The following is an 18,266-nucleotide window of genomic DNA, read 5'->3' on the forward strand; positions in this document are numbered from 1 at the left end:
TTTTATGAAAAATCAGCAAAAGTTAATAAATAGAATGAAAGAGGGGGAGGGGGTGGGGCTGGTGATGTCACTGATCCCAGAGCCTGGGCTGGCTCTTGATGCCCCTGGGTGTTGACAGTTGTTCTTGCAGTTATTATTTTAAATACAATTTTCCATCAAGTATTCAAAATTAGCACAAAAAAAAATCATTTGCATCATTATGTAATTTCAATTTCACTGAGATTTAACTAAGTTTTGAAAATACCTCAAACAGCTTTTACAAGCTTGATGATTATGAAGCTGACGATCTACATAAATCTGACCTTCTGTAATATAACTAAGTTTTGAAAATACCTCAAACAGCTTTTACTAACCTGACGATTATGAAGCTGACGATCTACATAAATCTGACCTTCTGTAATATAACCAGTCAAATCAGGTATGGGATGAGTGATATCTGAAAACAAAAGACGGTTCTGAATAGTTTTTATGTGATCTTACAGGTCTAATGCTATCTATACATCATCATTCCAAACACAGTATACAACCACATTACATCTTGTAGAATATACAATAAATATTGTTCAAATAAACTTCATTTTTGTCACATCATTTTACACCTACTAAATTATGTGAACTGTTTCTACCTACAACTTTGATTAGTGACTAACTCCTTCACACCTTTTCTTTTTCATTTTTTGTGACTAGTAATAACATTAGTGTGGAATAAGAATTTTGCATACATAACAATTTTGTGAAATTGCTTATGTTGTCAGACTACTTAACCAATAACCCAACTTTCACTCGAAGGCAAAATGTAAATATTAACAATAGATGATGCTAAACCTACAACTACTGTTAAAGAAGTTAACTAAGCCTAAAAAGAAATGAGATGCTTAAAAACTTTTGTTTGACAAAACAAACTATGCAATGCTACAAGTTAATTGTCAATTCCTACTATCCATAAACACTGTTAAAAAGTTCTGAAACCAAGTTTCAAAAATATACAATGCATAAAATTGTGACGGCTTATCATAAAAACTAATTACCTGATTCAAAGGATTTTTTAATTATACATTAGAAATAGCAACTCTTCAAGGATTTAAAGTACAGGCCATGCTTCATTCAATAATAAATGTCAGAAAGTGACAGTGATGTGATTTTAGCAGAATTTTGTAAAACTTTTTTTTATTTTATAGAAATTCTTACAATTAAATTCCTTTTTTGTAACATGACTTTGTAAGATGTTACTACCTCAAGAATATAGAGAATAACAGTGTAATTGGACCAAAAAAATTTTGTCTTCAAACCATAATAATTATGTACATAAAGACTACTTTATAATTACTTAATTAAAAAGTTTATGTATCTAATTTGACTTGAGCATTCATTTTGAGTTTATAATACACCTAATAGCTCAATAATACAATTTCAGACCAAATGCCTCCAGTACTGGCATTTGGAGGGGTAAAGGATGCACTGCACCAGGATTCCCAGTAAAAAAGGGGACCTTTAAAAAGTTCTATTGGTCCATTTTATATTTCCTACAAAACTGAACTAAGATTTAAGGGTCCATTATGAGTCTCTGCACCTGAGCCATAGAAAACCTAATGCTGAGCCTGAATGTCTCCGAATTAAAATATTATAACATCAAAAGAAGGAAAAAAGATATTGCACATGCAAAGAAAGTTTCCAACCTACAAACTGAATAAATGAGAATGACATTACCATCATTAGGCATGGTAAGAATAGGGATCTGAGTGATTGATCCATTTCTTCCCTCAACTCGTCCTGCTCTTTCATAGATAGTAGCTAAATCAGTGTACATGTAACCAGGAAACCCTCGACGACCTGGTACTTCTTCACGTGCAGCTGATACCTACATAAAGGAAGATGGCGGATGAGGATCTCTCTCTTAGAATACCTATCTTCAGAGTTAGCGTATTCTTTGTTTAGCTAGCATATAATGAAAGACTGAATATCTTGTTGACGACCCTACTAAAAAGTGAGAAATATTTTAAAAGCACAAAATTCATATTTTGTACATCTTTTTATAACTTAATATACTTATTTATGAGACACATAAGGACTGAAATATTTTAAGCAAAGCTGCAAATAAAATAACTTTTAACTCCAAAAGAAACATAAATTTACCATTGTTAAGGCTTAAAAACTGTCATAATAGTAAGATATGAGGATAAGTATATATATTTTCTTCTTTTATTTGTATAAAATACATTAATTAGAAAAAAGTTTCACTCTATTCCACACACTCTGATAAGTTACCTCTCGCAAAGCTTCTGCATAGGATGACATATCTGTAAGAATGACCAGAACATGTTTCTCACATTGGTAGGCCAGGAATTCAGCAGTGGTCAAAGCCAGGCGAGGTGTAATGATCCTCTCAATGCTGTATACAAACAAATAACTAGTAGTTTACATATGTGATATATAGCTTGATCTCTCCTATTTTTTATATAAAGTTTATAATTAACATGATACAATTTTATCTTTAAACAAAGGAAAGTATAAAAAATGAGTTAATATCTTTAAACTGTTGGTGAATGTTAAGTTTTGATTTCTTGAATCCAATGACAACTGCGGGATCTGATTACAAGAATAAAAAGCACAGAGAAGTACGTGGAAGAGAACATTTTAAAGATTTTAGCAAGCGTAAAGTAATATGGTAAGAATTTTAACAAACCCGCAAAAACAAAAGGCTGAATATGAATGAAAATATAATTGAAGAAAATAATAACAAACAGTGTCAATGGGTGATAAAGATTTCAAAAGATGAAAATAACCAAACTCCAGAAGAAAAAAAATGTAAGGGTGAGGAAAAAAATGCTTCCATCATAAAATAGATTCAGACTTTGTCCAGAACTGGTACCAAACTATAGACTCAACTAAGTGCATAGCTGGAGCTGAACTATAGACCCAGGATATGCCCACACCGCAGGCCAAACTATACATGTAGACTAGCTCCATGTCTAGAGTCAACCTATGCAACCAGCTTAAGCATGCAGCTAAAACCAAACTACACATCCAGAGTACTTTCACAGCTATGGCTGGACTATTGATTCAGAGTAGGTCCATGGGCTAGAGCTGGACTACAGACTCAATTAAGGTCCCTGGCTAGATGTGGAATATAGACTCAGAATAGGTCCATGGTTAAAGCTGGACTAAACTAAAACATTGAAAACTGTTGTGGATTCAAAATTAATTTTATAATGAAAAGTATTTCAAAGGACTAGAAAAAAGGTAAGAAATCAATAATTATTATGTAACAAAAAAAGGAAACTGTAGACACTTTTACACCTGAACAATGATAATCTTTAACCCTATGACTACCAGCTATGAAGATTGCTAGTAGGTAATATTGCTCCCATCATATTTTGTTCCAAAAACAAAACTAGCGAATGAAATTCTTTAAACTTTGACAAAAATTTTCCTAAACGTATGTAGTTTCAGAAAAATAAAATATTTTATTTTGAATTTTTCCACTATTTCTGATAAAAATTCGTTATTTAATGTAATTACTTGCACTTGGATTCTGAATAGTTTACCTGCAAGGTGATTTCCATATTAAGTATAAAAATACTATTTATTATCTTAGTTTTCACATTCCACTTGCATAATCTCAAGGACCACCTAACTGAATATCAAGTGTTTTTAAGGTAAAAGTTTATTTTACATTTTCTCTAACATATCACTAATTCTAGCTATTATCAGTACAATCCAAAGAAATGTTTCAAATTGAGAAATTTAAATACATACATACCTTTTATCTCTTTGTTGTATATTCATAAATATCTTCTTTAAGTCATATGCGTTATTTCAAGTCTTTCCTTTTCACAAATGTTTTATTTTTAAGGTTTTATTTTCCTTTCCAATTCTTTATCTTTTATTATTTATGTTGACACACATTAATGGGTACCCGCAGACGATATAATGTTATCATCAGCAGAGACTGTTTAGCTTCCAGCAAGATATAGTTTGCACTAGCCATGTTAGGAAAGACTTCTTCAGTGAGGCAAAGCTTAGAATAATATTAAAAATCAATAAACCTTCCAAATATGAATTTTAAAACACAACTTATACATTATTAAGCAAATTATAAGACCTAAATGCAATTTAACTGTCTATCAAACTAATATGTATAAGGCAAGAAAAAATAGCCAATTGCTAGGGACAACAATCTCCAAAAATGCCCTTGGCAACTGTACGGCTTCGTAGTCAACAGTTACATAATGCAAGATTATAGATAATACACGAGAAATATACTGGGAATTTTCTTTGCTCTTTCAATTGGTTATAAGCACGCCATTTAAGTCTAGAAAAGGCTGTTGCTTAGCAACAGATTAACTTCGAAAGTGACTGTGGCTTCTATCAGAGGGAGAGAATAAGATTTTTCTCGGAATGTTGGTAGTTGTAATGTGAAACTCATGATTGGAATTCAACCTTGTATGCATAGGAGCTCATCTGTATTGTTGTTGGGATACCAAGAATAGAAACAGAAGAAACCAAAGCTAAGATATTTTAACTGAATGCATGTCACATGACAACAAAACTGAAGATTTAATTGTTTGTTTCAGACACTTCTTTCGAAACAAAAGAATAATAACTTGGATAATATAAAACTTTGATTTATAATGTATAATACTAGTTTCATTAAAATACATTGATAGTAAAGTGGTTTAATTACATTTTGAATGCAAATCTAACACTTTTTGTGACATGTGCACAAAGGAAGTTAAAGAGTGTTCCAATGATTAAAGGGCTAATAAATATCTACTTAAATGTGAACAATAGCATCCAAAGACCACAAAAGGTAAAAAAGAAAGTGACTGAATACGTATCATAAACTGACCAATGCAATCTTTAAGGGTGTAAGATGAATGAGGTCACTGGTCACCAGAAATAAGAAATAAAAAAAGCTATTAAAAATGAAAAACAATAATGGACAAGAGAAGCAATGCCCTTTCTTAGTGTTACAGAACAATGAACACTTCTTATTGTATTTTTATCAAAAGATATGACTGGCATACCACAAAGATAAATATGGTTTCAAGTATTTTAAAGTTAGGTAAAACTGAGAAACTTGTTCAGTTAAATATTTGTCATTTGCTTCAAGCTTCCAAAAACTGCTGAATTCTTTGAAGTAGTCACTAAAGTCAAGCATATTCCAATAATAAATAATATTGAACTTCACACAAAGCTGCACGAGGGCTATCTGCACTAGCCATCTCTAATTTAGCAGTGTAAGACAAGAAGGAAGGCAGCTAGTCATCACCACCCACTGGCAACTCTTGGGCTACTTTTTTACCAACGAATAGTGGGATTGACTTTCACTTATAACACCCCGACGGCTGAAAGGGCAAGCATGTTTAGTGGGAAGGGGATTCGAACCCGCAACCCTCAGATTGCGAGTCAAGCACCTTAATCACTTGGCCATACCAGGCCCAGTAATAAAGATAAAAGATTGTAGTAATAAAAATAAATATGTAACTGGAGCATTTTCCTCTGGGCTTTACTTGAATTTAATCATTACTTACGTTGGATCATTAGCTAAGTTAAGGAAGAGACACACATTTTCCATGGAACCATTCTCCTCAAAATCTTGTTTGAAGAAACGAGCAGTTTCCATATTCACCTGTTCATCAAAACATAAGAAAATATATAGAGAAATATTAACTTTGATCAAATCAATCTATGTACTTAAGAGCAAAACTAAAAATTAACCTGGCAATCAGTATGGCTAATTAAGTACACCCTTCTTACATTTCTACAAATAAAGGTTAGAATACATTGTTTCATTAGTTAGATACACTTGTTGTTAATGATATTGTTGGCCATAATCCCAATAATATCTCATGATCTTCAGTTTGGAGACTTAGATTAGTCTTAAAACATATATTAATCTAAAAATGCAAAACAATCTTTATAATAAAAGTATTCTAATAAACTAAATGAAATCAAAAAGAGTAATGGCATTTGATATAAATAATATGACCAATACTGTTATTGAAAGTAACAATATACAAATAATACGGTATACTTTAAGCAATACAGAAACACTAGCAAATGGCTTGAATTATTAGAAAGTTTCAATATTCATTAATATGGCAAAGGAAGTAATCATCAAAATGTAAGTAACCTAATAACAATGTCATACTAAATATAGAACTATTATATAGCTAATATTAACTATACACATATATAACTTACACTAACAGGATGTAAAATCAGTGGTGGTCAGTACACTAAAGCTGTTCACAGTTACATTAAACAATACCCCAAGGAATTAAAGTGTTGGTGTAAAAGCTTTTAACAGGTCATGATGCTCTGTAAAAACTTCTAAACCAAATAACACAAATATTGTTTAATTTCCCATAAAATTGAATGAATTTTATGTTTAAAATGCACAATCAGAAACCTCAATTATGAAAAATGAGTGTGTGTTCATGAGCTCTATACACAAAATTCTATTGTATTTAACAAGCTGACAGTGGAATATTCATATTTGGAAATGAAAAGTTTATAACATCAAATTAGAAAGATGTTGGTTTTATTAAAAACTTTTAAATTGAATGTTCAATTAATGATGCTATCTAAATCCAGACATTGTGCTTTGTTTTAGTGGAAGATTTAATTTCTAAATTGAACTCTAGTGAATAAATTTGTTTTGCTATGTCAAGAAAGCCTTAATAATTTGGTACAAGAATATTGTTTATTTACCTACATGCATGACTGATGTGTAAAGCTTTACTATAGCTTTTTTTTTGAGTAAGACTTGTAATGCATGAAAATTTACATCAGAGATATGAATCATGAGTTTAACACAAATGTGAAATATTTTCATCATTTAGTTAAGTGTTCACAAAAGCAAAAAAAATCAATCAATCATATCTTTCCAATAAAGCTGGCTGACAAAAAAAAAAGTGTTAAAATCAATAATAATACACAGCAAGAAACTTTAAAAATACCTTCCTGCATGCTTCTCAATACCTTTTTAAAACTTGAAAAATATACACAACATGCTCAATACGTGAACATTGGGCAAACAATAGATATTAACAACCAAACTCAGCAGGATATTTGTGACTAACACAACCTCACAAGAGTTTTTAATATTGTCACATGGTGCTCTTAGTAACAGTAAGTAATTCTACATCCAATGCAGAATAATCTACAATTAGTCTAAGAAAAAGCAAACTAGTTGAGTAGTGAATGGATGATCATGGAAGTATTCAGATTGGAAGAAAAATGTGCTCTGCTGTACATTGCTGTGATTCACACTGTCACACCAAATTTAATCACAAAAGCGATTTCTGCCTCTTTCAAAATCCCAATTCAACCACTATACAGAAGCATGTGGCCAACATGAGGTATTTAAAATATTTATTTCCTGCGATTTATAATTAATCAAGTGAAAGCACAAACACAAACAAAAGTGTGATATTGAAATAACTGAAAACTTAGATCAAATGTATATTATATTTTAGGAAAGTGATTCTTCAAATTTGTTCTATTTTTTAACTAATTTGCTAGAAACATTCTCAAAGACACAGTAAATATTTACATTTTTCTAAAGTATTTCTCACACACTAAATTCTTAATAGCAAAGTCAACCCACAATGAAAACCAATTATCTTAACTAGACACCACTAACCTTATCAGGACTAAAGAGCACCTTTCAGATGTCAAAAGCAATTTAAAACTTCAAGTAAAAATAATAATTCTACTTCTACCTTCATATTTTTAGCAAAAAAATACTTTACAACTAATATTTTGTTTTAGAGCATAGCCACATTACTGTGTCCACAGTGGGAAACTGAAACCTGGATGTTAGCATTGTAAATCCATTGACTTAACACTGTCCCACTGGAGAACTAACATTTTATTATATTACATTTACTTACGTAATTAAAAGAAAAACGAAAAAAAAAAATGTTCCAACTTTCATCTCTGTGCTGGAGAGAGTTTTGCCTGTAAACAATGCATCTATTGATTTTTACATTTTCCTCCTCATCCCAGAGTACAGGTTTATATTTCCTAAGAAACCTATCATCCCTTGACAATATAGAAATTCATTTCTTGTCTTTCTTGTGAATTTTTTCCACTGTTAGTGGTTCTATTGGTACAGCCAGTTGTTGCCACCCTTTTATGATGTCACAGAATGTGGTCTGTACAATTATTAATGAAGCTTAGCTTTGAAAACAGATAGGCCAATGATAATTTGAGTATGGTATTAGATGGCAGCATATTCCACTGATTAAAACCTTACTTATTGAAAATTATTGTTAAATTTATCATATTCACACAAAACAGAAATAAAATTTAACTGCTGAAAATAAATTATATTTATTATGTATAAATCTATTTTGTTCAATACTATTGTTAGCAAAACTCATGATACATAGCTTGACATAGGTAACAGTGATGCCATTTTGAAAGGTGAGGTTCTAGGTCACTGTCAGTTTTTATTGTTTATGATCTATAGCTGGAAGTCGTGGCTACTACAACTGGCAATATAAAGTGAATGAATATCAATCAAACTGGAATTGACTGGATATATAAAAAGGAAGTGTCTGACTAGCAAAGAAAATATAAATTCTCAAATGAAAGAAGGTACTTTTAGATGCATTTTCAAAATTGCCTCACAAAAATTTTTTTTAAAATTTCACATGCTAAAAATGATAGAAATACTAAATCAAATTACACAAATGTGCAAGCAGAAAATAGATATATTTGGTACATTTGTACTACGTTTCATGCAATTAGGATAAATATTTCTATTGTGAAAATGATAAAAAAATCAGGGGATATAACACCTGTTAGGTCTAGAAAGGGTTAAGTTGATAAAAACAGTTCTTACTAATAGTTATGGTACCTTTTGGATAGGTAAATAATTTCCTGATGCTTATGGGTATGTAGACTAAAAAAAAAAAATTGAAGACTTTGTCCCTACCCCCATAGCAGCAAACACAATAGCAAAGTTATCATGATGGTCATCAAGAACACTTTTGCCTGGAACTTTAACCAACCCTCCTTGACGACAAATCTGGGCTGCAATCTGAAAGTAAAACATAATTATGTTACGACTAGAAAGATTACTAAATTACACACTTTGTGTAAATACTGATTGTTCTTACACTGAAAAAAATAGTGTGTTAATAACAAACACAGTTTATAATAATAATAAGAGACGTAAACAAATTAACTTACTTTCGGAGTATTAGTTGATAAAATGAGAAACTACACACATACAAGCAATGTGTGGACATAGTTAACAGGTACTGGTTTGTCCATGATAAGTAAATAAAACCAAAATACAAAGTAGGCAAAGATATTTTCAGGCACTGGCAAATCCATTTCTTGCTTGATGATAAAGATCACACAATACTAACAAAGAGGACTCCAATGAATTCATAAAATCAAGACCAGAAAAATTATATCACTACACATTTCATGACAGCAAAAAGCATACAAGATCAACAATGTTGGTACTGACTGATACATCAAATAAAAACAAAATTATAAAACTAAACGATTTTTAATGAGTGGCCCTGCTTTCATCAGAGCAGAGGAAAAAGATGTATGCAAAGGGTAGACATAAATTGAAGAACAAAAAGAAAGCCTGAGTACCAGCATGTGGATGAAAGTCATACGTTAGTTACACAGGAGCAGATCATCTTATGTGTCATTGGGTACAAACATCAATTGGAAAGTTGAAGACAAAATTAGAAAAACATAAAACAACTTAACAATATCATTTTTTATATATTTATTTTGTTTCTACTCAAAATATAAACACAAGTGTGAAATACAAAGGGTTGAATATATTATATTAAATATATTTTGTGGTCTCACCATGTCATTACACTCCATACGATCATGACCAGTCATGATCTATCTGCTAACCATGAATCTTGACAATAGCCATGTAGTGTAGTTTCCATTACAAGACTCCACTGCACAGATTCCATGTCTAAAGCACACACCTCCTTCCTGTTTGCTTTCCATAATCCATCCCATGTACGAGGACACTAGTTTCCCAGTATCCATTTCAGTAGTCCAATTGCATTGAAATCCATAAGCATTGCATCCAACAACTTAACCAGTGCATTTTCTTATGGAATAATATGAATATCTGTTTTATTCTTCATAAGCTTGAAGTATGCAACATATGAATGGTAAATATGACTGGAAGCCTTATCTTGTTTAGTCCATACTCTGTTGGCCTCATTTACATATAAAGCTGGTATTTCTATGTGGAAAGGGGTCCAGAACATTAGTCTGATAAAGAGTTCACCTTAACCTTTGTATACACTCCCCATGATCCTTAACTTGCCCCCTGGTGCAGTATCTAGTGATAATCATAACTCCATTAAAAAAAAAGTTTCAAAACATGCCATATATCACTTTTAGAAATTTGTTTCACTTATTAACAGGTAGAAAATGGCACAAGACTTGTCACCACGTACTACCATTGTCCCTCAACTAGGTACTGATCATACAGTTTTCTACAGTTAGTCTTCTTTTCCTAGATATGTTGTGAAAGTAACTTGTGTACACATGGTTTGCATCACTTCTCAAATTGAAGATCCTTCATGATTATGTTGCCTTGGACATGTGGGTGCCTTTTGCTAGTGATCTTTGTATTCAGGGATCCTCATGTTATAAGAAAACTCACTTTGCTTACCACAGCTATGATACAACTTATGATAGGTCTCTTTCAGGATGGTCCTAGTGCACCAAGTTGATTCCCTTGTGATCCAATCCCGTTAAGGGCAAAGGGTATTGTCATCTTGAAAATTCTAAACCTTTGATCTGAACACATCTTTATGATCTGAGAGTATGAATACTTTGTGTCAGAAAGGTCTGTTACATACCCCCCCTTCCCAAAAATCTGTCAATTTTTGTTGGCATCACACTACCGAAACAATATAAAATGTAGTTCTGGTACAAACTGTTCCACTGTAACTTTATTTCAACTGTGATTGTTACATGAACTGTGGAGTCGAATATTCAAAATCATTTTAATATAATGTACTCAATCCTCTGTATTTAAAAAAATATATATATATTGTATTTTGTAACAGAGGCACAATCCTCAGACATATTACTTGCTTTAATAGATTAATAAGGAAACTACACACATGTGGGATACATACTGTCAATTACATGTTACTACAGAGGGTTGTTCATGATACATATAGTGACAATGATAATATCCAATCAACCTGCTCCTGGATAAACCCACTGATTAAAGAGCCCTGATTTTCTTATTGCAGTTCAGTTAAAATGTGGTAACTTTCAAGTGTAGATTGCACCTAAGACTGACTATTCCAGGAAGCATTACAGAACATTCTAATAGGAAGGTCTCCTCATTCACATTTATAAAAGCATGCTAGGAAAAACGTTTCAGTATTTCAAAGAAAGGTACTCCTGTAGTGCTCAAACATATCACTAAAACAGTGGAAGACAAAGAAAAAAAACAGACTATTCCATGACTGACTACCAGTTGCTCACCAATGGTAGTGAAAAGTTTAACAACTTGTCATTAAATGAACACAACAGTCCATCAGCTAGAGCAGGAACCTCCATTAGAACTGTTAATAAGATAATCAGTGAATATAGGTTTATAAAAACAATGCAAGTGTTGTGTTCACAAGCTTTTTCCAAGGCAAATAACGAAAGGGAAGACAAATTGAAAAATCTATAAGACTGGTTTCTGACATGTGGAAATTAAAACCTGTCATCACAATGGACAACACATACATGTCTACTCAATTGTTTGTAAAAGTCCAAACACTTTTTATTGTCCTGCCAACAATACAATATTTTAAAAAATGGAACAGACCATGCAAAAACAAAGCTCGTCCAAAAGATTTATTGTGCTTGAAGATTACAGCAATAATGGCAATTTAAACATTTTGAGTCAAGAAAAATGCTAAAGTAAACTCTGCAGAAAAACAAACTGACACCATTATATCACGAGAAAACAACACACTTTCACAGATTTGTTGTCAGTAATGTACATCTGCATCAACACAGGGTGTCCAGCCACACACCCAAGTTAACAGACTAGTTCTTTCACAAGATAAAAAGTACAAATGGGAATTTATGCTATACACCATTTGCAGATATCTTCCACAGACTACTGTGCTTTTGGGTTGCTCAAACATGCCATCATAAGTCGTCACCCACCCCACATATGACTGATGGGCTTTGGAAAGCAGGTATAGAAGAAGGAAAAAAAAAAACACTGACCCCTGTGGTTCCTGCAGTGAACATTACATTGCAACATAACAGCCCATGGCCATCATTAGTGATAGAAGAAAGGATTTAAAACTTAGGCACTCATCCTTGTTTCTTTACCAAAAATTGTGACAAACCATTTCTGTATAATCTGTTTCATACACGCATGTGGATTATTTAATACGTGAGCTACAAATTATTAATAAATGAACGGAAACATTTAAAGTTACATAATATATAAACAGACAATTCAAAATAAGGACAAACAAAAAAGTTTGAAATACTGTGATTACAAACATTTATTCAAGAACTTCTATTTACTCTTTTCAATCATTGTGTGATTCTGACAAAGTCTCCTGAAACAACTGCAAGTTATATTGAGAGTCAAAAAACATTACTTTTAGGAAAACCCCTCAAAATTTTAAAGTCGTTTTAGCAGTCTAATTACTTTCTGCAAATCTTATGATAACCATTTATAAAATGTAATGATGCTACGTGATTCATTAATACTCTGATGTCTGTAAATGTTAATAATAAAAATATTTTAATTTATCTTGCATTGTTTATTTGGGAGACTAATAACTACAACAATAATTAATTACTTCATTATGTAGATAGATTAACTACTACAACAATAATTAATTACTTCATTATGTAGATAGATTAACTACTACAACAATAATTAATTACTTCATTATGTAGGTAGATTAACTACTACAAGAATTAATTATTTCATTATGTAGGTAGATTAACTACTACAAGAATTAATTACTTCATTATGAGATAGATTAACTACTACAAGAATTAATTACTTCATTATGAGATAGATTAACTACTACAAGAATTAATTACTTCATTATGTAGATAGATTAACTACTACAACAATAATTAATTACTTCATTATGTAGATAGATTAACTACTACAAGAATAAATTACTTCATTATGTAGGTAGATTAACTACTACAACAATAATTAATTACTTCATTATGTAGGTAGATTAACTACTACAAGAATAAATTACTTCATTATGTAGGTAGATTAACTACTACAAGAATTAATTATTTCATTATGTAGGTAGATTAACTACTACAAGAATTAATTACTTCATTATGAGATAGATTAACTACTACAAGAATTAATTACTTCATTATGAGATAGATTAACTACTACAAGAATTAATTACTTCATTATGTAGATAGATTAACTACAACAATAATTAATTACTTCATTATGTAGGTAGATTAACTACTACAAGAATAAATTACTTCATTATGTGGTAAGCCAGCAGCTGAAAAAATTGGAATTTTTTGTCCACGAGCTATGCTGTTCATCACATCAATGGCAGATATTCCAGTCTGGATCATTTCTTCAGGATAAATACGAGACCAAGGGTTGATTGGCTGACCTAATACAGCATATACAAATGATATGCAACCTTAACTACACTGAATTATAAATTAACATATAAATAACATATACGAACACATCCATAATTAGACTGAAAGGTTAATTATCATAAATTCAACAAATAATTCTGATCTGACTGAGAGGTTAATTAATAATCACAACACAATTACATTATAACTTTAAATAATGGTTAATCAGTCATAGTTTAATGCTAATTGCTGAACTTCTAAAAGCTAATGATTGCATAAGGATAAACATTTTTAGTAATTTCTACATTTCTAGTTCACCAGTTCTTGTAACTGATGGTAAGGTTAATTAAGAAATAATAAATATAAACAAAAAAAAATTAGCAATAAAATGAAAACAAAATAATGCTATGTTGTTAATTTTTACCCTAAAATCGGATTCAAAAATTATATAAGTAAAAACTGCCAATAATTACAATTCCTTTGCTTAATCGGGTTCACACCCTAAAAGTTATGAAAGTTCATATATATAGTGCCTGCATCACTACTATGTCTGTCATATCCCCAGTCACCCTGATGAGCATTGTTATTGGGCAAAAACTCTTGTCAGCACTGGATATTGCAGATGTAGTTAGTTTGACAAATTATAGCTTATTAGCTTTCACTAACAAGTTCTTAGAATTATTTTAAGGTTTTATTGCAAAAGGAATAATTACAGTTTGACATCAAAAGCATAATACAATGTTTTTATGTAAAAGCAAATAACCTTGGATTGAAACAATTTGATTAGTTACTATATTCACAATATGTTTTATAACTAGTAATCAGTATTTTCATGAATATTTACTTTTGTTCTCATAATGGAAGCTTAATAACAAAAGGTTATTACTACTTGACAGTTTTAATCTTATCACACTAGTTCTTTTTATTAACAGACATAAAATATGTCAAGTTTAAAATTACACATACATTCCAATGTGGTATTCAGGTTCATTGATCTCCAATAGAAATCAAAGTTTGAGATAAACAGTAGACTCATGAAATATTTTCCAAGGAATCAATCAAATACAAACACCAAAGGAAAAGACTTCAGAACACTTGTAAAAACTAAGAATAATGAATATTTTTATTCACAAAGACAAAGAAGGTGCTGGCTTGTTTCTATGTCCATACACTAGAGAAAAGAAAAAAAAGCCTTCCACTATTCACATTACTCTAAAATATGGCAAAAATCCTAGTACAGTATCCTTTATGGTTCCTGCAACTGCCAACTGACCAAATTTAAGAACTTTTAAGATCAAACCTTAAAAAACTTAAAAACATATTTTCACAGCAAATTGATAAAAAATAATGGAAATATTAATAATAAGAAATTTTCCAAATACCTTTTATAAGGTATTTATTCACTTTTAAATGCACTTACAATAAATACCATGATAGTAGAAAAATCTTCCTGCTTTTACAAGAGCAGTTGCACTTCATCAAAGTGATTGAGTCACATACCAAAACAGAATGTTCATGCTCTTGGTAGATAAATATTATTAATAATATCAAATATTTATGTCTACTGAGAGTTTGAACAGTTAGTTTTGGCCTGTGAGTGATTTAATACTTTTTAAGGTCTTCACCAACATATTTAAGAATTTTCAATACCTTAAAGTACAAAATCCAATTTTAAGATTTTTAATGCTCTGTGACAACCCTATCTTACAGCCCTATATTACCTAAAACAGTGACCATTTCCATTTTAAATACTTAATGGGAGATTAACATCTAACTCATGCTAATTTGAACAAACCTCTGAATAACTCCATTCACTTGGGTATAAAACATGCCCAAGGAAGCATAGCCAAGCAGATAATAGTTCTTTAAAAAAGCCACTGTGGCAAGTTTATAACTAATTGACATAATGTTCACAAGAATGTCAATGAAATGCAGAACACCTCCATAAGAATCCATACTAGAATAAAGATATATTCTAAAGCATGAAAAAGTAAAATATAACACTTTTCCAACTGCTAACTAATAACTCCTTCCAACTCATAATATCTAAGTGCTTAGAACTGTTTAGCTATACATTTCCTAAGTGATTAAGATAGCTTTAACTTTGAGTGGAACTGTAGCTACAAAACTATATACGCAAAAGAAATATGTGTGGGTTATAAAATGAGCAATGGCTCTTCAGAGTAGTTAATCATGATTATACGCAACATGACTGTTGAGGCTTGAGGCATTCAAATGATAAAAAAGCATTAGCTAGAACAGCAGTTCCCTAACCCAAGATCATGACCCAAATTCGGGTCACAATGGCTTTCTGATGGGTCGCGAAATCCCAAAATGATCAAGCTTGATGGCTAAAATCATTGTTAGTATGCACATAGAAAGTATACACAATCTCAATATAAATTTTTCTGGTTTTCTATCTATGGGGGCAAGAGCCGTTACAAATTAATCCAAGCTAGGCATTAACTTTCCCATGGAAATAAACAATTTATTATAAGTAGGGATGCACAGGTACCCAGCCGGTTATTGGACTACCCGGTAATACACGGCTCCGGCCGAGTGTCAAAGTTAAAAACACCCGAATCTGGGTAATTGAAAATGGCATTTAAGCCCTAATCTTTGTGGCAACTTACGCAGTACTGAAAGTTACAGTCAATAATTGGTTTAGTTAAAAAAAACATGTTCCAAGCAACAAAGACTGACCGCCCACTGAAAGTTGGGTATTCAGAGAACAATAGAGGTTAATAACAGGCATGGCTTAAGAAGTGGATTTCTGGGGAAGGTGGGGGTTTTGAGAACAATAGGGGTTAGGGTTTGAGAAGTTGGAGCTAGGCATTAATCAGAATAATGATTCTAAAACATGTCAACATGACTGTTTCTGCATTTACTTTCATTTTTGGAAGTCAAATGAAGCTCAATTTCCCACAATGGCCAGGATAGCAAGGCATTATCTCTCCTTACCTCCAACCAATGTAGACACTGGATGGGCTTTTAGCACCGCTGGCAACATTATCACACACGGAAGGTGAAGGCTTTCACCCGAAAATGACAAAATACTAACGTTCCACAAGTACACTTACTAATTAATTAATTATTACTAATCTGATTACTTCATTATTTTTGTTTTAGTTTTGGTCCTACTTTGTGTTTAAAGGAAATATAGCAATATATTTTATAAAATTTATTTGCATCAATAGAAATTACTGTTTTATTGTTGTTCAGAAAAATTTGTATATAAATTTAGTTTGTAATTAACATTCTTTTTTATGTATTACAATAACAACTACATTCATGATTCTTATCATTCCTCAATTTTGTAACAATGCATTTGCTGATTATTGTATGTCATTCAGAGTGGCTGGAAAAAATACAACAAATTCTGAAGTGTGGTAATTTATTATTTACTGTCATTTTACAACACTAATTTTGGTTTCAATATTTCAGATCTTTCATTTTGAAAAATGGCTGGTTTGTATCATTACACTTACAAGCCAGAATTTTTGAAGTTTGGCTTCACTGAGCTCAAGGAATGATTGAGCTTATCTCGTGCTTAGTGTGTGAAGTGCTTGGAAGTCTTAGCGAACTCGTCTTTCAATGAAAACATACTAAAGTGGCATTTGACCAAATCTGGTTAACAAACCAATGAGCTTTTGTAGAGATAAAGAGGATGATGTCAAATGAATTAGACTTGATATGCCCTCAAAGTCTTCTATTTTTTCTTTGGAGAAAGCCACATTAGCCTTTTTTGAGGTGGCTTGGAAAATAGCACAATGCAAGAAGCCTCTCAACATTGTGAAGCCAGCTGCCATCACAATGGCAAAGACTGTTTGTGGAGAGGAAGTGATGAAAAAACTTGAAATGGTACCACTTTCCAACAACAGTATCAAACAACGAATTGATCTCATCTCTGAGGATATTTTAGGTCAAGTTCTAATAACTCTAAAAAAAGGAGGGAAGTTTCCCTCCAAATAGATGAATCTGTTAATATTTAAGATGATCCTCAGCTCTTGGTTTTTGTAGGGTACAAGGGAAAAGAAGACTTCATTGAAGAATTCCTCTTCTGCAATTCATTGTCATCCACGAGAACGGGGGAAGACATCTTCAAACTGGTTGACAGTTTCTTCAAGAACCATGCCCTAGAATGGACGAATTGCTTGGCTGTCTGCACTGACAAAGTTCCATCCATGATGGGAAGCCGAGTAGAATTTTGCACCCTGGTTAACCCGTTACTTGCCATGGCCATTTTGTTTTATTGTGAGGGCAAAATCATTTGTGAATTGAAAAAATGATAGAGAACTTATCTTTTATTGGATTTCAGATTTTATTTTTGTAAATAGTAGCATAACATTCAATTATTGTACTGTAAATAAGTGCCCTCTAAGAAGAAAATTTTTTTAAAGATGTTTCCTTTCACTTCAGCACTGGTCCTGCCATCTATGGTTGGTATCTAAACCTCTTTCTAGTCTGTTTTCTTTATAAAACTGCATCTGGGTGTGTTAAACTTCAGTTGTAAAACTTTTAGCCAATCCTAGTCAAAGGTGTCAATTTCAGTATCATATTATTCCTATTGCTGTATCTCACATTTGACAAATCATAGGATGATAAGGAAAGCACGTGATAAAACGTTGTTCTCTGGATTTTACAAT

The 18,266-nt window shown here is 31.7% G+C and overlaps 1 protein-coding gene across 1 annotated transcript in view; it reads right to left on the bottom strand.

The window, feature by feature from the left end:
- Positions 1-18,266, bottom strand: part of LOC106466864 (V-type proton ATPase subunit B) — a 31,872-nt gene that overhangs the window by 7,352 nt on the left and 6,254 nt on the right. Inside the window, exons 6-11 of the mRNA XM_013927166.2 lie at positions 13,510-13,649; positions 8,951-9,055; positions 5,535-5,632; positions 2,266-2,389; positions 1,708-1,858; positions 354-436 (exon numbers count right to left, since the gene is read on the bottom strand). Coding sequence (XP_013782620.1) covers positions 354-436; positions 1,708-1,858; positions 2,266-2,389; positions 5,535-5,632; positions 8,951-9,055; positions 13,510-13,649 — 701 coding nt within the window. The remainder of the gene's footprint in view (positions 1-353; positions 437-1,707; positions 1,859-2,265; positions 2,390-5,534; positions 5,633-8,950; positions 9,056-13,509; positions 13,650-18,266) is intronic.

This window comes from Limulus polyphemus, unplaced genomic scaffold, assembly GCF_000517525.1.
Source record: "Limulus polyphemus unplaced genomic scaffold, Limulus_polyphemus-2.1.2 Scaffold2403, whole genome shotgun sequence".
Classification (NCBI taxonomy): Eukaryota; Metazoa; Arthropoda; class Merostomata; order Xiphosura; family Limulidae; genus Limulus; species Limulus polyphemus.